General features: G+C 35.9%; 1 protein-coding gene across 1 annotated transcript; it reads right to left on the bottom strand.

Annotated features, from left to right (window-relative positions):
• Nucleotides 1–458: 458 nt before the first annotated feature.
• On the bottom strand, nt 459–21,750 carry LOC130266704 (inactive phospholipase C-like protein 2; the record flags this gene model as incomplete). Its single annotated transcript, XM_056515968.1, has 3 exons — nt 19,267–21,750; nt 15,653–15,856; nt 459–644 (listed from the first exon to the last, which is right to left on the bottom strand). Coding segments are annotated over exons 1-3 (2,826 nt in total), but the record flags the coding sequence as incomplete, so codon positions are not given.
• Nucleotides 21,751–25,157: the final 3,407 nt, after the last annotated feature.

The following is a 25,157-nucleotide window of genomic DNA, read 5'->3' as shown; positions in this document are numbered from 1 at the left end:
AGAGGGCATCCAGCCAACAGATCTAGAGAAATTTAGGAACCAAACATCTGAACTAGTGTCACGTAATTATCAGAAGGCAATATTCTTCTGACAATTCAAACTTCACCAAGGCTCTTGAATGCACTGGGCTACCACAACAAAAGAAGAAAAGTTCTCACATAGAGAAATAGGAGCAAATGGTTAAAAAATTTCAGTGAAGAAAGATCATTCTCTTTGTTTCCTGTAATCTCATGTTTTCATTAGCAGAAATGACTATACCAACCAGCTACTGTCCATGTATAAAATAATTGCAATTTCCAAATTCAAGATGTAATTCTATGAATCTTTGATTTTTATTATTTGAAATGTCTTTTCTCTCGTACTGGATGTGCTTAAATTTTCTCTTCATTTTTTGTGTGTGAGGTTTTTTTTGTTCGGTTGTTGGTTTTTGGTTCTTTGGGTTTGGGATTTTTTGCTACATTTGGATACTGATTATAAGCATCCATAAGTATCCATATAAGTATTTGGAAAATAAAAAAAAAAAGCAGTAAGTTCTGTATAATATTTTTTAAAAGCAGCTTGTACTTACCTGCTTTCTGACACTGTACTATCTTCTCATATAAGCTATCTGTATTTTCTACCAGAATCCTGATGGTGTGAATCATCTGTAGAGAATATAAATTAAAATATACAGAATATCAGTAAAATTAAATTTTTACTTTAAAATTTTCATCTGCAAACGATGCCTAAAACTGAACTCAAATTGATAAACTAATATTTATCATTAACATAATGAATACACTCATTTTCCTGGTCACAACGAGGCAGAGAAGTGCCCTAAACATAGCATAAAGGCATAAAAATATGATTTTGGGCTAGTATACTGAAGCAAAATGTCTTCTCCACAGTTCACTGCCTATCAAAGCAACTACAAATTATACAATCGAGCAATTCACTTTTGGTGGCGTGGGTGAGGAACCTGGATGCAATTTTCCTCTTCCTCATTCACTCCAACATTCTGGATCATGATCACTTATGACCCAGTGCATCCTTTTTTCCTAGGCTTCATTCCATGGCTTTTCCAGATTTTTCCTCTACATTTTCCTTTTTGTGGCTTGACCTGCACATATGCATAAGACAATGCTTTATGCAGGAAAACAAATCACTTGAGGCTGGTAGAGGAGGATAAGAAAAATAAATTATTGCCTTAGCTGATCTTTCTAAACAAAAAGCCTTTCAGGGAAGCCCAGCTGAATGCACAGCTACTAAGATGGAACCGTGCAGAATTTTCAGCCTAGGGTATGTATTGAGAAGCAACAACTTTGCTTCACACCTTACCCACTGAAGTCTCTGGTATCCACTCAAGCAGACAATTTTCTGTTCACTAAAACAATGACTAAACTTTTGACATGTTACTTATGTGGGTGTTCATGTGGAACTTGCTTTTCCTTAGGAGACCAGAGTTTGCTTTTATGAGGAGGAACATTCCATGATAGAGAGAAAAAAAAAGCCCAAACCTCTCTAACACTGCTCCTCAGAGAAAAATTACTGTAAGAGGCATGACTTCCTCACATATATTAGAAGGAACCTTCCCCAGCTGAATGACATTGAGGCTGTTTTTCTGAACATTGCTCCAAGTAAAGCAGAAATCAATTTTGAGAAGCAGGCAAGCAAGTCTCAGATTTTTGATCATGACAAATGTGCAAGTGAGGAGGAAAAACACCTGCACAGACAAACTACTCTACAGGCTTCTATAACTGTCAGCTGCACAAAAATCTGGTTTAAACAAATGACAAAGCATTTAAAAATAATTCTAGTTCTATTTCTATTATTTCAGTTTGAACCAATAAAGCAAATTATGCAAACCCTGAAATTTTTAGTTCATGCCACATGCAAAAAGCATGTGAATAAGCAACTTCACAGTATAAGTGGAGGTCATCATACTGGATAATTTAATTTAATTCTCACATCCCAATTAATCTCCATTTAAAGTACCTGCTTAGCCTCATTAATATTACATCAGTTATCGGGGTTGTTTTAAATAAAAGTAAATTATAATATATGAAGAAAAAATAGCTTGATCAGGTTGCTAAGCTGCAAGTGAAAAACTCTACCTCATTTTTTAACTGGATTGTTCTTTGAATATAAATATCAATTTTCACTCAAGCAAAAACTACCTATAAATAGAACTATGCTGATTACTATTTAAGCGTAACAAATTGAAGACAATTTAAATAAGAGAATATTATATTTCACCCACATAGGGAGCACTGCAAACTAACTATTCCTGCTTGGTCAAGGAGAAAGCCCCCTTTCACTGTCTTTCATTACTATTCAGTCTCTAAGACAGAATTCACAAATTGAAGTAAGATCACTATAAATTTGCTTGACAGGCAAGGATTTACCTGTTTCAATATGTATGTCACATAACACATTTGTTTCTGCAATGAACTTACACGGAGAGAACCAAAACACAGCTGATGTCAGCTGTATACTTCCAATAGCTGGTGCTATTTTGTTAACTAGCTGAAAGAAAACTGTAAAGCAGGTTTTTCTGAACAGAAAATCACCTTGAAAAATGAAATGCTGAGCATTTCTGGGATGCTAATACACAATAATAAGGACTAGAGAGGAATTCTCTATCCATGAGTCCTTTCACCTGAGCACTGTTTTGACTGGAGTTCATAAAAAAAAGAGAACTGTGCTGCCTGATCAAGGTATTTGTTTTGAAGGAATTGTAAGAAATATTACAACTGCCTACTCTGTTTTCCTGACTCCATGTGTGCAATAACATAATTTCTAAGTAATCTCAGCTAGGTCCTATTCCAGACAGAACACATCTATCTGCTCTGCTTCCTTCATATGTACTACATGAACACCAGATAAATTAGAAGCAGTGGAGAACAAGTTTCAGCTGATTAGAAAACTTACTCTGAGACACTGCACTGATTTTCAGAAACAAGAGGATTCTAAGATGAATAAAAATGCTTACACTACTGCTTTTTTTGCTTATTTTCTGTATTGACAAAACAAGAATGTTTTACTAGTTCTGCAGATGAAAGGAAAAGAAACTAATCACTGTTTTAGTTCTCTTTCATCATGGTCAGGCTAACCCTGAAGAATTCATAATAACATGCCAATTTCATGTTTCACAGTTACAGTATGGAAAGCTGCTAAATACCCTCAGATCAAAAGGAATGTCCTCTTTGCAACTTCTGAAGAAATATGGCAATGCTTTTCATGTGGTAGTAATAATTCTAATATCCACTTTTATATTATCAAGACCAGTAAAAGTTACTTTCATTATCTTTGGTCTCTAAAATATATACAAAGCTGTATTTAAGATTAACAGCACTGCAGAGCAGAACTGGCTGAGCTAGCAATAATTCAGGAGTTGACTGCTACTACCATTCAATCAGTGTTATGGAACACCCCAATTTTCCAATGTCCTTCCCTAAGAAAATAATGGAGCAGTATGCTGTGTGCGTGAGTAGGTGTCACCTTCCAGTTGTGCTTGATTAATAAAGTATTAGTTCATTATAATTTTATTCTTACATTGCTCTTCACCACACAGTCACTTTTAGTATGTATTCAGCTATTACTCTTACAGAGTGTTTGAACATATGAATTCTTTCTAGTGTTCAAGCCAAAATTATAACCTCATGAAAACGCTCATGTAGACATTCACAGAGACTGAAAGACTTTTACCAGACACAGCATATGGAACAACTATGTATAAATGGCTGTATTTAAACAGAAAATTAGTCTAATCCAAATGATACTGGTATGTATATGTGTGATTGATATAAAATTGAAATAGAAAATGATGAGAAAGCAGGAGCTTCAGTGTGAAAAACAGGATGTCTGCAACAGAGTAAGACATGGAAATCTCAAGGCAAATTGGTGGTAGAAATTGAGGAGAAAGACCAGGTAGAATCTGCTCTACACTAAACTAGTCTATATTGAACAAGCCAATCAATAAGCAGGTATTTTCTATCCACATTCAACTTCGAGAATATTGCCAGTGACAAATCTGGAAAGAGAAATGGAAACAAATGTAAAGGGAACAACCAGATGATTACCATCTGATCATTAAAAATGTATTGTAAATTGCCCATACATATTCAAGAAAAGAACACATTACATGAAGTTTAGCACACTATATTTTCTAGCAAGCCTTTTACAACACTGATTCACATTTCTAACCTATGTCATTTTTTTTTCTGGAAGCAAAGACTCAAAATATCCAAAAATGTATTTTAAATCTAGAACTTAATAGATATAATGCTGAAGTTGCTTCAACTCTCCTTTCAGTTCCCACTCTACCACCACATCCCAATCTTAGAATGACCTGAATTTCGCAGGTACTCATTACAGACTGGACTATCCTACTTTTTTTGTTGGTCAGTGGAAAATGGGAAATACAGAATGGTATGCTTTATGTGCCTTGAAGTCATCACAATTTTACAGAGGCCAGGCTGACAATTTGATCTATTGGTTAGATTCTTCAAGCTCTATTGCTTAAATCATGCAAGCATTTTACCTATCTTTCTAATGAATCAACAAATGTCAATAAATATATTTTAAATTAAATTATTATTATTAAGAAATAAAAACTAAATTATTAGTCTAGAATTTCAATGAGGATTGGAGACCTGAATTATTATACATATTGTTCCTACCTTAAAAAGCCAATGATGGTTAGAAATCACAATTGTTGCTTCAGACTGATGGAACTGCATTTCTAATAGTTCATCACTTAAGTGATGCTGTTCTTACAAACCAAATTAAAAACTCATGTACTGAATAAAATCTATCCTCCTTCTCAGCAAAGCAGAACCTTCTCATTAAGATGGTTATTTAAAATTAAATATATAAATGTCTAGACTACCCTTTTAAATAATTTTTAATCTTTCAAAGTCTGTTGTCTGATTTGTTGTTTTATGAAAGAGTTAAGTGCTATGAACTCACACCCTGTAGATCAATGCAAGTGCTCACATGTGTGTACACATGCATGTATTTGAAACCATTTTATTTAATTTCAGCTGAATTTGAACAAGATCTATTTCTATTAGGCTCACACAGACAGGTCTTCTGGTAGAAGATAAAACATTCTGTTTATGCCCTCAGTTTGTGGAAAATATGTAACTGAACTCAACAGTAAATATTTTAAATATCACATTTAACATAGGCCTTGGGAAATAAATCTTTCAAAAACCCTAGGATTTATCCAATCCTCTGCATGTAGAACTGGTTGGTAGCACACAGGGAGATATCAGCTGCATTTTAAAATTGAAAAATCAACCAATTATAAACTGTATCTGGCTGATGAAATTCAGTGAGAGAAAACACCTTCACTGACAGAATTGCAACACCAAGGATGAACATTATTTTTAGCAAGAAAAGCACACCACACATTCAAATTTCAAAATCCGTAAATGTGTTGCCAATACTGTTAGACCTACATTCCACCAGCAAAACTGAAACCATACTTACAGTAGGTATAAATCAAATCTTCATTAAAATGGCACTCACATTCTACTTTCATCCAAACCTCTGCATATTAGATATATTTCTGAAATCACAATCTACAGAAACTATATTTCTAATAAATGTATGTATCTTTAGTATTCAGAAGCCAAACTGGAGCTCTTAACAGCAGTAATAAACATGTAATTTGCATTTTCCAGACATTTCATTAAGCCCAGGATGGTACAAATAGCACCAATAGCAAAGAGCACTTCACAAAACTAGGAAACCAAAAAGAGGACATCCCAAACTGCTAGTAGCATCTGCACCACTTCAGAAGATGTGTTACACAGTGAAGATCAGAAGCTGCTACCGTTGCCCCAAGGAGTAACTGCAAGGAAAGGAACTCTGGTAGGGACTCCTTTTTAACTCTTTGCCTTCAAGAACCATTATAGGTACCAGGAACTCAAACAAAACATGGTCATCTCTAATTGAATGTCTGCATAAATTGTATCCAAGCAGTCCAGCATTCAGTGTCAGTGCACCAGAAGGCATCTTTGTTACGGCACTGGAACAAGCAGAAGAAGTATTCTCAGTCCTTTCAGTGGCAACTGCCATGGTCAGCTTGCTCTGCAGCTGCATAAGGAGTTGTTTTAAACTGTATGTGCTGCCTTTTATTTTCCACTGGAGAAGAATGGTGCTATAGCAAATAAGAAAGGAAACTACTGTAAAATCAGACTGCAAACCTCACAACTCAAATTACTTGTTCTAACAGTGTGGTCACCACACTGAAAGAATTCTGAAACATCCAACTTCTAATAGGACCACCATAAACAACACAATCAACTTCTAACAAGAAGAAAACATCCAAAGCTTTCCTCTGCTCTGCCAAGACTATCACCTTCTTGTAGAAGGGGACAGGTTGGCTAAGCCTGATTTCCCTTTTGTAAACCCATGCTGAGTTTTTCCAATCTCTTTCTTGTGAGGCCACAGCTGGAGCATTCATCCCATGGTTTTCCATTACAATAAATATATAAACTACTGTGCAGCACAAAGCCACAGAGATTTAAAGAACTGGAGCATCTTTTATATGAGAGGCTAAGAGAGCTGGGACTGGTCAGCCTGAAGCAGAGAAGGCACAGGGGGAGTCTTGGGTGGTCAAACACTGGAAGAGGTTTCTCAGATTGACTGTGAAGTCTCCGCTCTTGGTGATATTAAACAGCAACTAGACACAGCCCTGGGCAACCTTCTCTGTCTGATCCTGCTTTTAGCAAGAGGCTGGGATTAGATGATCTCCAGAGGTTCCTTCCAACTTAAATGACTCTATGTGAAAAAGAATTTTAGTAAAGTTGACATCTCCAGTCAAATGAAGCTGTCTGGCTCACGACAACAATCAATAATAACTTCATTACAGATAAAAATCTGGTGTGGTTTAGCATAGAAAGTTCAAAGCTCTATAAACAAAAGCTGATCTTTCTCTTATCCAAATACAATCCAAAGTACCAACGTAACAAAATTAAGCTCCTAACTGCTACTTCTCTGTATACAGAGGACTCATCATATCAAACCAAATTTCTTCCAAAGCAGTAAGTTTTTTAGCAAATTTCTCGTCTAAATTAGAAAATATTTCTTCAACTATGCCAGAAAATAAGTTTAGCACAGAGTCACTGAAGTTAGAAGGGACCTCAGGAGGTCATCTGGTCCAAATCCCCTTGCTCATGCAGAGCCACTTAACAAGGCTGGCTGCCCAGGGCCATGTCCAGATGGCTTTTGAGTATCTCCACAGCTGGAGACTCCACAATCTCTCTGGGCAACCTGTTCCCATGTTCAGTCAACCTTGCAGTCAAAAAGTGTTACCTGATATTCTGACAGAGTCTCCTCTTTTTATTTTCATGCCTTTTCTCCTGTCACCAATGAAAACAGCCCACCTCTGACCTCTTTGCACCTCTCCTCAAGCATTTATATACATTGATGACATCCCCTTCAGCCTTCTTTTCTCCAGACTAAACACTCCCAGCTCTCTCAGCCTTTCTGGAGGAGAGATGCTCCAACACCTTAGTGGCCCTTTGTTTGACTCTTCAGCACATCCATGCCTCCCTTGGGGAACCCAGGACCAGACACAGCACTGCAGGTGTGGCCTCAGCAGCACTGAAGAGAGGGCAAGGATCACCTCCCTCAAGCACAACTTGTGTTATGATATAATCAAGTATTATGTTTCTGTTTAGACTTTGAACCACTGTGCTCTTCCCTCCCCCCCCAAAAAATGCAGATGAAATTTCCATTATGCTTACTGAATTCACTGGCTCGTGACGACAAAAATATAATGCTGTATGTAACAGTGGCAGTTTATCCATTTAAGTGGAAAAAACATGGGAACAGACTCATGGTTTAACTTTTTCAGCCTACCGTTCCTCTCTCAACTATTTTTGAAATGTTTTATATTCTATAAAACACATACATGGAAAATGTTTTTCCTTCTTAAGAAAGAAGCAAGAAAAGATTATGCCATAATACACTGGAGGATCAAAAGATATAAAATCCACTTACCAAAACTAATTCTTGCAGGCCTGAGAAAATATAGGACATAATCTCTTCTTACTTCTGCAGTATCCCAAAATTAATTAATTTCCCCCAGTTCAAGAAAATTTACCAAAGGAATGACTGGTCCACAATTCTCCATTAAAGAGACTTCTATTTGTTCTAAATTTCTCATGAGTCAGGTATATGAGAAAGACTAGGCTGAAGACAGAGCAAATATAATAATCAGCAGCTCTCTTCCAAACTATGCACCCGAGGACAATAAACACTTTTAAATCCAACAGTCTCTTCTTTTCACTTTCCAGATAATCTGGTTGTTGTAGCAAAATTATTTTCATAATTTTAGAACTAAAGCTGATAGAATGAAAAACCATGTCAAAAGTGGACAATAAGTAAGGACATGTACATGCAATGGAAACAGCCTCTATCTGTATAAGAAGCAAAAACCTATCATCTGTGTGAAAAAATTAATAGGTAGTTAATAGGTTATTTCTGAAATGAGAACTATCAGTAGTGGTTCTAATAGCCACATTTTTTTTCACACAGATGGTATCTAAAAGACAAACACTAAATTTAAAATTTATTGAGAAAGAGAACTGGTATTGGAAATATGGAATACATATGAGAAGTTGCTATGCATCTGACCTGTTTTTATGCTCTTCCATAAACATTTCATTGGACTACATTAAGACAGGACAGAAAGCTACATGATCTCCTCTTCCTAAGTAGCCATATTATTTTATGCTCTTATGAATACTGTGAGTCAGCCATTAGGCATAATGGGATTAGGGAGAGGATACAAAAAGCTTCACTGTTCATGCTCTCAACAAGAAATGCAGAAATCTTGACTTCACAGAAGCATTAAATTGTCATTATCAGAGCTTTTCAATCAATGCAAAACAGCTCATCCTTTACAACATTTGGCAGGGGAGTCTTGAGTATCCAAAATTAGACATTTGCTTTGTGGACTGAAAAAGCCCAGCATAAGCTAAGGTTATCATCTGCAGCTCTGTTTTTGGACGCATAATTACAACCTTCATGTTGTAATTAAAACAGGAAAATAAAAAATTATAATAAGCAGCACAACTCTGTCTGAAGAAACTGTCCATGCTATTCACTCTATTTTCCATGAATGCTTTGTTTTCAGTTTTTGTGACAGACTAACAGCTACACAATCAGTAACTATTTCAATGCATCAAAAACCAGGATCTACAATTACTATAATTTATTAAACATGGCAAAAACCATTACCTGAGCTATTTGCAATATTAAATTGCAATGAATTATGTATGTTTTCCCTTAGATCTCCAACCACCAAACTATATCCATTTATTTCTTAAATGAAGACATTTCTGTTCTGCAGAGACTGATAATGAAAGTAAGCAATACTGTAGAAAGCCAGAGGCAATCATGGAAACAGTGAGACACTGTGTGTTATCACAATTTAAATACTGCATTTGTGTTGCCAACTCTGAAATTTACTGTTTTAACACTTGTTATAACAATCTACCACTAAGATTGAGAAAGTTGTTGAAAGTCTAAGCAGCTACATGTCTCACACCTTGATGATCTTTGCAAATCTGGGGGCAGCATTAATTCATACAGCTTCCAGAGTGCTTAGCTACTTTAGCTAGATCAAAGTTGCAGGAGCTATACCTACTATCCCTAATCCACTTACTGGAAAAACACACCCTTAATGCAAAAATCAACACAAGCAACTGTCTTTAAAAGTTCTTTTCCTGCTGGAGCACCAGGTTAAGTTTAACATTCACTTTAGCTATCTCGAAAAGATCTAATAACTTTATAAGTCTAAAAATTTCATGGTAACTTTATTTTAATATGAGCACTTGAAAGGAAACTTTGTCAGATGCTCTGGAAATCTAACGAAACTGATCTGTTGTGTCTATATGCTTTTTGACATCAAAGAACTCCAAGGGATTAATGAGCCCTTCGTTTTATAAAAGCAGTATTGACTCTTCCCCAACATGACACATTTCTCCATGTTTCCTCTAATTTTCTTCTTCAAAACAGTTTCTACCCATTTTCACAGTACAGATGTCAGCCTGTCTGATCTGTAATTTCATCATCTTCCCTGTAAATCTCTTAAAACACTGGTACCACACTCACAACTTTGGTAGTCAGTTTCAAGGTGAGAGAATACACACAACAATTAGCAGTTTCGACACATCAACTCTAGAGATCTTTCAGAACTCTTAAATGAGAATCTCCTCTTTCTGGTGTATTATTTTCCCGGTTTTTTGCCTTTCCTATGTAACATCTTTTGTCAGCATTTCACTTACAGATGAATTCTCCAATCAGTCTTTCATAAAGAAGCTTTTCATGTGAAACCACAGTCTCTACAGGTATATGGATGCAAAAACTAATTAAGTATTGCAGCTTTGCCTCTTTAGCTGGGGCTTTCTTTTAGCATTGACCAGCTAGTGATCTTACATAATCTTTAACTGACTTCTGTTTCTGCTTTTTCAGAAAAGAGGTTACCGTTATTTTTAAGACTGTGCAGATAGTTTTTTTAACTCTTCACAGTCAGTTTTCTTCAATTTCTTATTTAATCATTGCAGGGTTAAATATGGATCCTGTCTTCCCCATCTGCACACAACTTCAGCTATTTGGAATACACCTTTTCACCATTTTGCTCTCCCCAAGTGTTTTTTGAGAAGTGGCACATACTTACTTCAAACTCCCCAGATAGTATCTTTAGTGTCTGTTCTTTTCATTATTTCTTTTATCTTTTTGTTTTGTTTTATGTAGTTATGCTCTCAAGTACAAAAGCAAGGAATAATAGCTTTACAACCTTCTGTGTGAAGCATTAAGTTCTCTTCTTCATACGCAAAATAATGCTAAGGGGTAAATTGTAACATGAGGCACCCATGGAGCTTGACTTCAAAGTCAAGGGCTCAAGAACAACGTGCTCAGAACACAGCTTTTATGGTCTATGCCAGTCACATACTCCTCAGGAAAGGTACTGCATGGACAAATCTGAATTTTCTTCAAGTGCACAATTCAAGTGGTGAGCAGATGTTATCGTGTGATTTAAAACCATGTGAGATCCAAAGATTGAGTTCTGCTATAGGAGATTTGTTGACATTGAACTCAGCCTCCTCTGACACAATCAGAAACTGAATATTTAGGCCTGTGCACAAGTTGAAGCAGCATATTCACCCAGTTTAAGGGGCGAATTACCAGCACTGGACCCAGTATTTTTTGGGTGCCCCAGAGGTTTGCAACCTGAAAGGGTAATTTGGGGAATGAAGGCTTCTCAGCTGAATAACTCTGACACAGTAGTTGTGTCACATTAGGACGAGTTGAAACAGAGAAGTCTTGCTCTGCTTGTTCTCTCAAGACACAAATCTATAATCACAGCATGATGACTGTAATCCTCCTTACCGTATTTGCACAGTAATCATAACCAAGGACCTACACCAACAACAGGCAGCTAATACAGATTTTAGGAGCTAAGTGTAACTCAAAACAGATCTGCTAATCACTCTTTCTTAGGCCCTGTGAAGGAGGCAGTGGACATACCCTTGGCCTCCTTCAGAATTATGAGGTTCAATCCAGCATGCCCAATAAAGAAATGCTCCACTCAATTAATCTATATTAATATCAAGATGAGTTTTAAAAGTGAAGAATATTTAAGATTTTGAGATGTAGCTGAAGTATGAGAGGACTGCTAACATTTTGCCAAAACAATCAGTCCTTTTCAGATAGGCTTTTAATAAGCCTAAGTATCAGTCCATTCTGTAACTCTACCAGATACAGTGTCAAACTATCTGCTTTCCAATGGGAGGGAGACGTTCAAGTTCAAAATATAGTTTATGTCATTATTTAGTTTATGTCATTGCTGAAATTTCCAACTCTGTAACATGAAGTTAACTTCTACATAATTGTACCTGCAATCTGCTGTACTGAGTCAGTAGCTGGAAAGAGCCAAAAATAAGGTAACTGAATTTAAGCTTTCTACAGCACTGTTCATCCCCCATGATATGCTGTGTTTCAATTTAATAGCGTCACTCTATTTTAATACCTCTCATTTTCATTATCTCACAACCCCCACCACCAATAAGCAGAGACCTGCTTTCAAGTCCATCCCTAGGGTGCATATACAAAATCTATTAATCTTGTTTGATTTCATTTAAATCAAATACAGACCTATACCGCATTTTGTAGACATTCTAAATTACAAAATCACCTCAAAATTTAAAAACAAAAATTTAAACCACCCCCAGAAACTGAAAAAAAATATATATATGGAACTAGCAGCATTACCTAATTAAGATTTAATAACATCCTAATTACTGTAGAAGCACTACTTATTTTTTGCGCAGGTACAGTTATCTGCCTGTTCCATGTTGGTTTTTCTCTTAGAAGTAAATGCCTGCTTCCAAAGCTCAGGAAACCTGATCCTCAGCAGATTGGACACGTCATCCTCCACTAAGGGCAAACAGAGACACTCAAGTTCTCAACAGTATGTGGCTTTATTTGTATGGTCCTCTAGCATCTCTTTGCAGTGCTGTTATACTCATCACTGAATAATGCTGCAGACTTAGCGTGAGATAATTCATTTTTTTCTCTTGCCATAGTATAAATTTTAAGGTTTACTTACTGTTTATCTTAAAGGTTATAAGACATTAAAAAAAAACATGCAATGTTGTGGAAGAGGCACTTGCCTTAACTCCAAGCTTCAGTCTGCAGCACTGATCAGTGATGGGTGTGATGACACCAACAGAGTGCATGCTGAAGTATCACATAAAGGAAGCTGAAGTTCATGAACAAGAGGGAAAAATAAAACATTGTTAAACAGTGAAAAGATGGTAGGGTGAAAAACACTCAGGAGCATGGAGAAGATAAAGAAAAATACACACCTTAGACTTCTGCCGTTCTCAAAAATTCCTAGCTGTTTTTGATATATATTATCCTGAAAAGATACTGCAGTTTCTATAACATAGATGGGAGGGTTTTTAACCCATGACTAATGTTGATCACTTAACAGCTCCTCCATTAATATAGCAGTGAATGCAGACCATTTAAGAAAGCAATATGTGCTATTCGTTTAAAGATAAAAACCCCAAGTATCTACTGATACACTATTTTATTGCCATTTACCTCATTGTTTCTTTAAAAAAAAAACATGCTACACTGAAGATACTCTTTCCTTTCCATGTGACCCTGCAGTATTGCACCTATTTGCAATTATTTCAAGGTGGACTGACTGTCCTGCTGTTAAGATCTTGCATCCTTTCTCACTTGACAGAGCAACGAGTCCTTCAAGCACTCCCAATGTAAACAAACTCTGAATAATTAAAATCTTGAATATTACTTTCTATGTTTATTATAATTTTATAGAAAAGAGAGTATTTCTGGCAAGTAAGAATCCCTTCATTAGCTAAAAATACCAAAAACCTGAAACAATCACTCCTTGAGAACGTCATTACACGAGTCACATCGAGAGGACACAGCCTATGCATTCATTTATGATATCAGTCAAGGTTTGTTTCATGAACATTGAACTCTTATCTTTGGTATCCACATGATTTCATACAGTAGTGGAAGCACACAGTTACATAATTCTGACCTGCATTGAGGCCCTAAGCCAGCAGAAAGTAAGACAAGTAGGTAATCATTACTTTGACAGTACATCTAACCTTTCTCAATTTAGGATAAAGAACTCTCATTATTAAGTAGAATTTTACACCCACGTATTAATTAATCATGACAAAAATATCCCTAAGTCAAAACTAATGGGGTAAGATTTGTCATTTGAGGACTCATTATATTAATATACACCAAAATCATACAACCCCCCCCCCAAAATCTATAAAACTATCAGACTCTAAACATCTGCCATTATAGCAAATACCAATATATGAACTAAAACAGTGCCACATTTCTTCTTCTCTCTTTGAGAAAGGGTGATACAGATGTCTCCCACTGTTTCACAATGTGCTTTCAGAAATAAGAGCATGGGAATATGTCTCCTATGTCTGACTTCATTTTCCAGCATACCATACAGATTTTAATTGCCTAAAATCTTCTGTCAAACTGAACTGAGTATTGGCAAAGCCCAAATGTCACAAATTGAAATGCATCTCATTATTTTAACTTATAACTTTTGTTTGATTAAAATAACCTTAAATTTACTTATCTTCAATACCATTTAGAGCTAGAAGCACTATCATACTCTTTGTTTGATATTGAGTATTTATATTTTAGGGACAAGAAGATGGAAAAATCCTTTTTTTGCCAGTAAAAAAATCTTCTATTTTTTAAAGGTACAAGTATAGATTTCTCAAGTACAGAAATATTCAAATCATGTATGGAGTATAAGATATGTGTGGGGAAAAACATATGTGAGAGACAGAGAGCAAACCAAACTTAGATTGCAAAGATTTCTGGAGTCACGAGTCACCTTTGTCTAAGCAATATTCAAACAAAAAATTTATTCCAGATTTAGAACTAAGATTTTAAGTACCTAGAATACCTTAATAACTAACAAGCAGCATCTCCACATCAGAACAAACTGCAGGTAGAGACATCTCCATCAAGAAAACAGAACGTCTTTATGTGCTGCAGCTGTAATCCCAACAGTCAAGCTCGTTTACATCCTAATTATAGTGATATCCTGTAAGCCACCACTAAGAGGATACTCACTATCTTCTTGTAGCTGTGCTATCATTCCAACCAGATTTCGTTGTATTTATGGCACCACTGAACTGCAGAAACTCTGCCTAAATTTCTAATTATCCATGAGTGCTTTTTTTACTTTGGTATAGCATAATTCTAAATCTACTTTTTCTTTAGAAGCAGTTTACATATAAAACTGGGCTACTGGTTAATTTTTCTCCATTTTCTTTTCTGGAAAGTGACTTGATGCTGCCAGGTGAGTTTTCTCATTTTAGCACACAGAATTGTTGCAAAATTATCATCATGTGAAAGAGAGCATTAAATAAATGAATAAATAATCAATTACACTCTGCCATATTACTTTAGTGGAAGTAAGGAGGACATTTCAAATCACACTGTTCTGGATCTTTTTTCCACATTTCAAATTAATGCAAAGCAGATGTAAATAAGTATTTATTGGTGTATTAGTTCTTCCTTCCTTTTTTCTTGCAACATGTTTCATTTCCATCTCTAAAGACACAATTTATCTATTTACTGAAACATAATGTCTGAAGTTAACATTACAGCTGCTCATGTGTAAAAATGGCTAATCGAATTACATCTGTAAGAAAGATAGAGAAAAGGAAAATAAAAGAGCATGTGTAGAATTGTACACATCAAGATGCTTATAAAACTACAATACCTAAAAGCAGTGCCTGACATTTTTAGTTTCAGACTACAGACAAAATCAATACATCCTCTTCTTCACATTAAATCCTCTTGGTTATAACCATTTTACCTTCTGAAATGTACAAACACATGTTTGCATGCAGTATATTAATAATCTCTATGTTTTACTCTGTATGAAAACACTACCAGCTGCAGTGCATTCATGGGAATAACCTTCAAGCACAAGTAGTGAAGCATGGAATAGGAAGTCACAGGTTAAAATTACTTTTAAAGTAGGCATGGTACAGTACATTACATATATATTTAAAAGCTCTTTCAAACAGACAATATAAGACAAGCACAAAAAACTACTCACCATTTCATATGCTGTTACAATCTTTTTCAAGACCTCTGGAACAATCCCTTGGAGCTCCATAGTTGGATACTGATCACTGAGATTCACTACTACCAAGGGTGTATTATCAGGCCCAACCAAGTGCATAGACACTGCCAAAATGCACTGCATAAGATTTGCTACAGGAGAGAGGCCACATAATTCTTTGAATGAAACTACTGCATTCTGCAAAAAGGAAAGAAAGAGTTTCCTTTACAGTTAAATATGAAATTTAAAGTCTTGTTATTTCAGGATAAAATACTTTACTGTTATACTATAATGTTAAGCTACAATTACCAGCTTTTCCCTGAAGAACTGACATTTTTGAAACCAATCAATATTACACATATATTTTACAAAAATGTTAAAAATTCAAGGAACATAGTAAATGCCATAGAAAAAAAATCTATTTAGAACAAGTATATCTCCTCTCTACCATGGTTAAAATTAACTAAGGAAATAAAGAGATTCTAAAACATAGCAGTTATATATTTTGAAAAATTTTAAGACATTTTTTAAATGCCATCAAGAGAAAAAAATTAGATGCTGAATATGCCAAATGAGCAAAATGAAGTAGAAGAAGGACTTCAGCACATTTGTAACTTTAAACATACCTGACCTGCAATCGAGACGTGCTGTGGATCTGCAGGTTCCCATTTGGTGTGATTCACAAACCCAGCACTCCACTATTGATGTATTCCTATCATAGAGTCACACTTCAGTGAAATTTTTAAGGTGCTTCAGCTTAAATATTGACTCTTGTACCCTTCCCTAAGATTTCTTACAGTCATATTTTATATCCAGTACAGTAGAATATAAAGCTGTAAGTTTAAACTCAAAGAAAGCTTACAGCTTGGAAATACACTGTAACTCCGAGTAGCCACTGACATTCCATGATGGGAATAATGTCAACACTGTACAGAATTTAGGATTTTTGTACCAATTGGGAACTGGTGATCTATGGCAGGTCTGGAGTTTGTGTTCCTGTAGGAAATAAAAACAAAAATATGGTATATTTAAGTAACAAATGTGCTCAGTGCTCCTTTCTCTCATGTTGTACCCAGGCAGAGTACCTGGTACAAATTTTCTTTTTAATCCAAATAACTTTCCATCTTGCTGGCATGGTAAGACTCATTTGTGGACATGTCTCCTAGAAAGATATAATGCCAACCTTAACTCAAACAGCAATCAAATGTGAAATATTTTGCTGTCCATTTATCAGACAAAATATACCAAAGCAGACTTACAAATATGTATGTACAGCATAGTCACGCAAAATTATGTGAACACTAAGTTGCACCTACCCAGTCACTTAGAGTGTACTTTTAGCAAATGTCCAGAAAACAGAAACTTCTTTTATCAACTGATGTACACTTCAATGACACAATAATTACACAGCTCAAGAGACAAGACATTGGGAAGTCCATTCCAACAGAGAGAGATATGTACCATGGATAAGCCATTTTACAGAGAGGTTAATGAGGATCCAGGGATTGTATATATTCAGTAATGACAGGCAGGACAGGACTAATACTAAAATACTAATACTAATATTAATACTAATACTAATACAGGACTACTACTTTAACTCTGCCTTTCGACTTCCAACTCTATAGTCAGAGACTATTCCTCATACTGTTAAGTAACTTAAACATGTAACATCACATCCAGGTCAATCACCCATATTATACTTTATCAGTGATTAATATGCAACAAGTTATGACATCAGATTTTGTCATGGTAATATAGGAACAAAAGAAACAAAAAAGGCTATTCTTATACGGATTTAGAGAAACTGTTAAACTTGCTGCTGTGCATTTCCTTTTTTCCTCTTATTCCATCTTATATTTAAAAAAATCAAACTAACCAACTTTGTCCTTTATAATCTGGCTTCTGAGGATATTATGAGGATATAATGGTCATAAAAATAACTACAATTTATGACACAAAATGTCAGTAATATAGAAATTAAACAATTTCACATTCCCTGACATAAACTGATACTTATTTTAATTGAGTGATTTGTTTGCTTTTATTATCTGTAGTTTTATTATCTGTTAGTTACAGAGTTTAAATGGTTCACATTATATAATCTGTTAGCAAAGTTAAGAAAAACTAATCTTCCCTCGTGTGCCTAAAATATCTTCTCAATAGCAGTTTGAGATAATGATAAATTTAGTTGATAGCACATCTTTCAAACTGACAGAATAAAATATATAAAATACTTTTTAATATTTCATTCAAAGAAACCCCACTGTAGAGTCTGTTCTCAATTATATAATTATACTGTGCATTCTGCAGCATGCACATTCATGAGTTTAATGTAGCTACACAAAATTTTATGTTTGCACTGCTTCCTCAGTTCTTTCTTGAAAAATGTCTTAAAAGTATTCTTCATATGACAGAATTCTTGCCTTCAGTAGGTTAGCTACAGGTAACGTTCATTTTACATGCAGCCTGTGATTTGAAACATTTATGAGTCATAGTATCATTCTTGTATTTTTTTAATTATCTTTTGAAAGAGCAAATTTATATACCAAGTGGAATGGGAGAGCTGCATAATGATGTACTAATTTCTCCTTTCATATAAAATTAGCTTTAAAATTGTATTACTATTAGAATCTATTTAATATAAGATTATTCATGAAGAAAATTTATATACACTGATGTGCCTTTAAAATCCAGAATCAGGTTTCAGACATTTCGTTTAATCTCTTTTTTCTCAGCACTGTATAACACCAAGAGGATAAGATAGGTCAGTCCATTTGAAATGACAATTCTTAATTTTGTTGATCATTGCTAGTATTCCATCAGAAATTCATAAATAATTAAAAGTTTTACTAAATGGAATGTAACTTTAAAACTCAATTTTAATACATTTCTAAAAGGGTTCTTTACCTGGAATCTCCAAGTAACACATTTTTTGAAGTGAGATCTCTTGGCTTCCACAAAACAAAGAACCTCAGACTGCACTTTTTCCCTAAATTCAATGTGTTTACTAACATGACATTTAAAGTAGGACAACATCCTCTAGAAGATGCCTTCTAATACCTTTGTGCTAATGCCATGTATTTCTAACATAACTAGGAAGAATCATGAAAAGCAAATGGATCTTTCTTGAAAGCACTGCATTCTATTTGGAACTAGAGGAAAAACATAACTTTAGTGAAATTATGCTAAACATTCCTAGACGTACAAGTAAGGTCTCTGATAAACACTAAAGTCTCCCTTTTCTATCTCTTGTATATTCTTCCCACATTTATATCTAATTTTTTAAAACTAAAATATTGCCATACTTTCTTTTAGTGTATTTCGAATATGCCTTCAAAGACATAGGAAGCATCAATAGGGTTGAGTTCTAACACTGGAGTCATATTTCCATTTTGACATTCAACAAAATACACGTGTGCATTCAAGGTTGCATCAGTAGACAGCTCACTTAAACGACTGCTCTGACATGATCCATTCTTAGAGCCTCTCAGAATTAAATTCAAATAGTTCAACATACAAACATACACTTAAAAAAGCATGTATTCCATATGCATCACAGTACAAAGGTACACATATGAACCAAGAAATTGATTACAAGACTGTACCTGCATATTTTCTCTCAAATCCGTAGCATCCCGAATAGGTTGGAGGGCATTCTTGAATACTTCATCTATTGTTTTAATCCATAATGTTCTCAAAGAAGCATATTCCCTTGATTTCTTGCCCTTCCTCACAGAGAGGCCCCTCTTATGAGGTTTCCCACCACCCCTTCGATTAGTAATGGCCACATGCACAAACAAGGAAGCATGAGCTAAACTTTCACCAGTCAATGACTGCAGAGGAACGTGCCGATAGCCAGTCTGGAGACACTCAAAGGGAATAGTATATTGCCCGATAAACTCGTCCCCAATGTAATCATCATCCAGGACTACAAAACGCACCATAGCTAGCTCTGGCAAATTTATTTGAAATTCAAAGCTTTCATCAAAAATTGGATTATCCCCGTTCTGATGCATTGTTTTCGTCCTTTGCTCAGCACAGTCAGCAGGGATTCCATGTATTTCAACATAGACATAAGGATCCACAACGTCACCTTTGGCACCTGATCCTTTGGGTTTAGGGAAGTTTTGCCCACTAATGATTTTAATATGAAGCAGCTGAGGCGAAACTCCAGGCACAGTGTCTTTTGTATTCGCACTAAAGAAGGAAACCTCTTCTCTCATGATAGCAGGACGAAGGACATAGCCACAGTTCCCATTTTGTCGAAACCAACCGATATTAAGGTCCATCATCAAGCCAGGCGTTTGAAAGTTCATTGCTACTATCTGACAACCACATTTCCAAAAGTCCTGGGGATTCATATTACTAGAGTCAATCCTCATAGGACTGGGGAAAACCCTCGCAAGAAAACGTTTGTTATAATTTACAAAGTCTCCTGGGTTTTCGTTGGCATATTTGCTAGCAAGCACTTCATTAAAAGAGCACACTTCCCAGTACTTCTGGAGCTGAAATGAAACTTGAAACTCTTTAAACTGAACTGATTTACATATGCTTACCAACTCAGAGAGATCTTTGCAGAGCTGGAATCGTTTCCCTGTCATTGAGTTTTGCTGTTCTACCCCCTCCTTCGCAACTCTCTGTGACATTTCTGCTCCTTCATCTTCATCTGTAACATCACCCTCTAGTCCAGAACAATTAGCAGAAAGCTTCTTTGCTTTAATTAGTATTTTCCCTTTAAGTGATTCTGGTGATGGAAGATAAGACTCTTCAATGTTTGGAGACTGCGTATGCAGTTTGTCCCCCAAAATTTTCTTCATGTGTTGTACCATCACTTTCTGCTGCTTAATAGAACAATGATTTTCTAAACACAAAATAAGAGGGTATTCTGAAGCAAAAAAGGCATACTTGTTAATAATGTCAATCACACTACGGAAGACAATTTGTGATGTCATTGTATGCCCTGTGTAAATCACGGGCTCATTATCTGGACCATCCCATACATCCAGTTCAACACTTCGACAACCCATTTTTAGAGCACGGATGTAGCCCGTGATGTCAGAAGGCCCTCGAAACTGATCCTCTATCAAGTATGTATTATGAGATGAATTTATAAAATAATGAGATAAAGGTTGTTTCATATCTTGACAAACTTTTTTATGCTCTGGATCAAATATGTGGCAGTCTGGTGAAGTAAGGTAATTTGTAAACCCATCTATAGAAAGACAACCCTTTTCCTGGCCCTCTTTGGCTGGCTCATATTTCTGAATAATTTCAAGGCTTATTTCTTCTGTAACCTGTGCCATACCCTGCTCTGCTTCCAAAAACATCATGAGGTCCTTGGTATCTAGAAATTCTTTATTGCTTGAAAACTGAACTAACAGGAAATAGATTTCAGGTCTGGTACAAAGCTCATGAAAAACTTCGATAAATTCTTCTTTTGTTACTTCAGTACCTGTTTTTTCCCTGGATCTATGTAACTCCTTGAATTTTAATTCAATTTTATTAGTTTTTAAACCAGGGTTTAAGTCTTTTATAAATTGTACAGCATTACATAGGGGTATATGTCCCAGATTATCTACATCTGATTCACTGAACATTTGTGAGAGCCACGAAGTCCGCATATTATCTTGAGTAGTTCCTAGCATATCTAGTGTATGTTTTCCATAAGAAATCAGATATCTTAAGCCAGTAACCCAAATATTTGCAACGTCTGCTGAGTTAGCAACCAGATCTAGTGACTCATAATTTTCTCCATATATAATTGAAAATGCACAATCTTCTGAAATCTGGTCATAAATTCCATTGCTGCGAAAAATATCAGTATTTTTTCCTGTTCTTACTTCTTTGATTGACTTGATATCAATCTTTGCTTTTTCAGAATCCTTTTTCGAAGGCTCCCAGCGGAGAGACTGCATATCAGCATCCAAAAGGAAGTATCGGTGATACACCCTGGAGTTGGACCGGACCTTTTTGAGCTCAGAGCCTTCCACCATGGCGTTGATGCAGTCGCTTGCACTGCTGATCTTCTTCTCCGTGGGCATGCTGCTGAATGACACCGTCTTCTTCCTTTCTCGCTTCTGTTTCGTACCATCCTGGCAAACAAGGGGGTGGGGGGAGAGAAAAAAATAATCTATCAGTATGATTTTGCTCAACATTGAAACAGGTTTCAACTTAGGGCTGAAAGTTCATCAAATAGTTCAATAAAGTCTGTGTAATGACCAGTAAGATGGAACTTCTTACTGGCATCATCACAGTGAAAATACTAGTAGTGCCTTAATATTTGCTCTTGCTTCTTTAAGTAATCTTCCAGAGTTTATTTTTACTACTTTTGATGGACACAAAATTTAAGAAATTACTTTGGAATACTAACAAAATAGACTTTTACCCTACTTAGAGAGAGAACAGGTTCTAAAGTCAAGGCAGTTGGAAGCAAACTTTTCTCCAAGTCCTTATACAGTCCTACAGATACTTGCCAAACTTGTCAATACAGAATATAATGCTTTCTTACCATGCTGACAGGGTCCTTGTGAACACCAGAGAAACATTAATACATAATTAACTACATAAAATCCATAGAACATGGCCCTAATCTAAGTGTACAAGACATTAACAGCACTCCTTTATGCAAAGCTTCCTTCACCAGAGCACCCATCCATGTTCTTCCCACAGACTGCTCACAGCACTCACTCATCCTTCCCCTTAGCAGCAAAAGACCCATGACAGTCTAAAGAAGCTGCACTGAAACACAAGGCACTGGACTGGAGCAGATGTAGCTCTGCAAGTTCTGAGCTTCAGAAAATATAGCAGTGACTCAGAAGGGAACTTTTGAGAGGATTTAACTGTTTCTAAAGAACCTTCATGTCATTAGAAAGAATTTGACTAGAAGACTTGGTCAGGAAGGGAAGAAAAAGTGATTCACCATTGCTCTTAAAGCAATGAGATAACCCAGAGGTCTTACTTTACTAGAAAAAGTTTGGGTATATAAGGATATATAATCATTAAAAATGGGAAAAAATGTAATTTAGCTACCTCTATTATACCTATTTGTGTTAATTAAAATAAGTGCAAATAAATTAGCAATGCATTACTTAGGTACAATCAATTTCATAAGAACTGAATTTAAGAAATTTGTGTGCTTTCATTATCTGCATTTTCTGAGACTGAAAAATGCTACGATTTTATTTCTGAAAATAATGTGTCTTGAGGGGCTAACTTTTAGTCTGAAATAACACTTGCATTAAAAATATTTTTATATTAGATACTTAGAAGTGCTCTTCTTATTAACCAGCACAGCACAAAAAATTCCTTTTCCAGCTTTATTTAAAAAAAAAAAAAAAAAAAAAAAAGTTGATAATCCCTAAAACAGTTTTCCATTAGAAGTACATTCCAGTGCCAATCAGCATTGCTTAAATGGCAGAAGGGAAAGTGAAAGAAAACTTTTAACGATTGCTATGCTGAACAGATGTTCAAATAAAAACCATCCACTACAAAATGCGCTTCCAGCTCAGTGCACATGTGCTGTATGTTTAATTTCATTAAATTAAAAATGCAGAGTCCTAGTTTTATAATTTAATTTATAAGCATCTGAAAAGTCTTTCGTTGAAAACAATGATTAGTGAGGTGAGCAGCCTTAATATTTGCTGTTCCATGTTTGAGAAAATTAATCAACCATACTATTCTTGCACCTTTAATGACAGCAGAATTTGCTTTGTTCAAGTTCTCAAGAGACCAGTAAAAGCGAATAACCCTGCAGAGGACTGTTTTATTTCCAACTGCAGATCAAACACCTGCAATGGATACTGCACAGGGTTGACTCTCAGAATCTCATTACATACAGTTTAGGCATAAGGATTGTTTTCAAACAACAGCAAATTTCCCTAACTTAAAAATAAATAAATAAATAAATAAAAATCAAATAAATCAAATGTGATTTTTCTTTACAGGGGTTTTTGTTTTATTTTAAGCCTAGCTTTGTCTATCTATTAGACCTAGTTTGTCTACCTATTTATATCTCCTACCCGGAAAAAGTGGCAAAGGACAGTCCCACATAAATGAGCAATGACATTTCCTGCCGGTACTTCAGGGCTTAAAATTAAGCATTTTGAAACTCCTTAATGCTCCAGATTTCTCAGTCACAGACCAGGGAGAGAAACACATTTCTCAAATTGTTGAGTGAGCGATAGCTGATAGATAACCTCCTGACACCAGAACCATCATCAAGGCCCAGCAAGTATTACCTTGCCTGACCATGATCAGAATAAAGGTCTACACCTTTCTCCATGATCAGGACTGTATCTGATCCAAGTCACTGAACCATGAAGGGAAAAAAATATCTTCAATTTCTTGATCCCTCTGATGTAAACAAGCCCATCTCAAGGCAGTTCCATTGCCAGCTCTGGTTACTGAAAGCTTGAATAGGAGTTCACACATGTGGATCAGAGGAGCAATTCAATATTTCACCTGCAAGATTATTTTGCCTGCCTGCCTGCCAGATGAATTTGCAGCCAGCTCAGCAGTACTCTTCCTTTTTGCAAGGTAAAGGAGTCTAGCCACTCAGATTATTTATATAAAGCTAGCACCACAGTGTGAATTACTGTGAAAACATTCTGAGCTTCAGAACATCCTTCGTAAGTTTTTGCTTCTCCAGAGATCAATAATCCTGAACTACCAGATTGCCTGTGCAAGTCCCCATCCTGACAGAGACACAGCAGCCATGATAAATCCACATGATCAGAGTAACTTCAAGGGTATTTTGCCAGACACTGTTGAGAAAAATTCACCTGTCTGAATTACCCACCAGTCTAAAAAGACACAGAAAAACTCTCACTCCACAAGCTGAGAATGCAATTGCATAGAGCATGCACAAACTGTGTGAAACTGTTTTGTGAGCCTTGGCAATATAGTCTGGCATGGAGGAGACAGATTTATTCTGCTACAAGAGGTGGAGGTTTTCACCCCAAAAATGAAGTGGCATTCATGATAGGGTCAAGTCTCTCATGGCCTTAGCTCTGCCTTGAATGACACATCAGAAAACTGCATGTATCTGAACAAACACAGGAGTGACTTCTTAGCATTCATGAGACTTACAGGGTTCTTGCTGTTCAATGTGCTCAAAGTGACATTGACTCTGTAGTGCAGATGTGTAATTCAGTCCAAGGCAGCAGCTACAGCTTTTGTGCTGAAACAACTTTCAGTCATTCTAGGATCTCTCACACAATGAAGACCATGTCAATCTTCAGTTTATAACTTGTCCTGTCATCATTACAGGATTTTCCCTAAAGACTGTCTGTGCTTCATAAGGCTTAATCACTGAAAACAGAACAACCACCTCACCAATACATTTCCTAATACTATTCATGCCCCAGCTAAGGTCACCTGCAAGATGTTTTGAGGAATAGATGAAACCACCGACAAAACTGTTTTGAAACATTGCTCAAAACCACTACAAGCAACTACACAAAGAGTTTAGTTTATCCAGGAGTTCCTAGCAACAGAA

The sequence above is a fragment of the Oenanthe melanoleuca genome, unplaced genomic scaffold (genome assembly GCF_029582105.1).
Source record: "Oenanthe melanoleuca isolate GR-GAL-2019-014 unplaced genomic scaffold, OMel1.0 S158, whole genome shotgun sequence".
Taxonomy (NCBI): Eukaryota; Metazoa; Chordata; class Aves; order Passeriformes; family Muscicapidae; genus Oenanthe; species Oenanthe melanoleuca.
The sequence above is the reverse complement of the archived record's forward strand: the minus strand, read 5'-3'. Positions and strand labels throughout refer to the sequence as shown.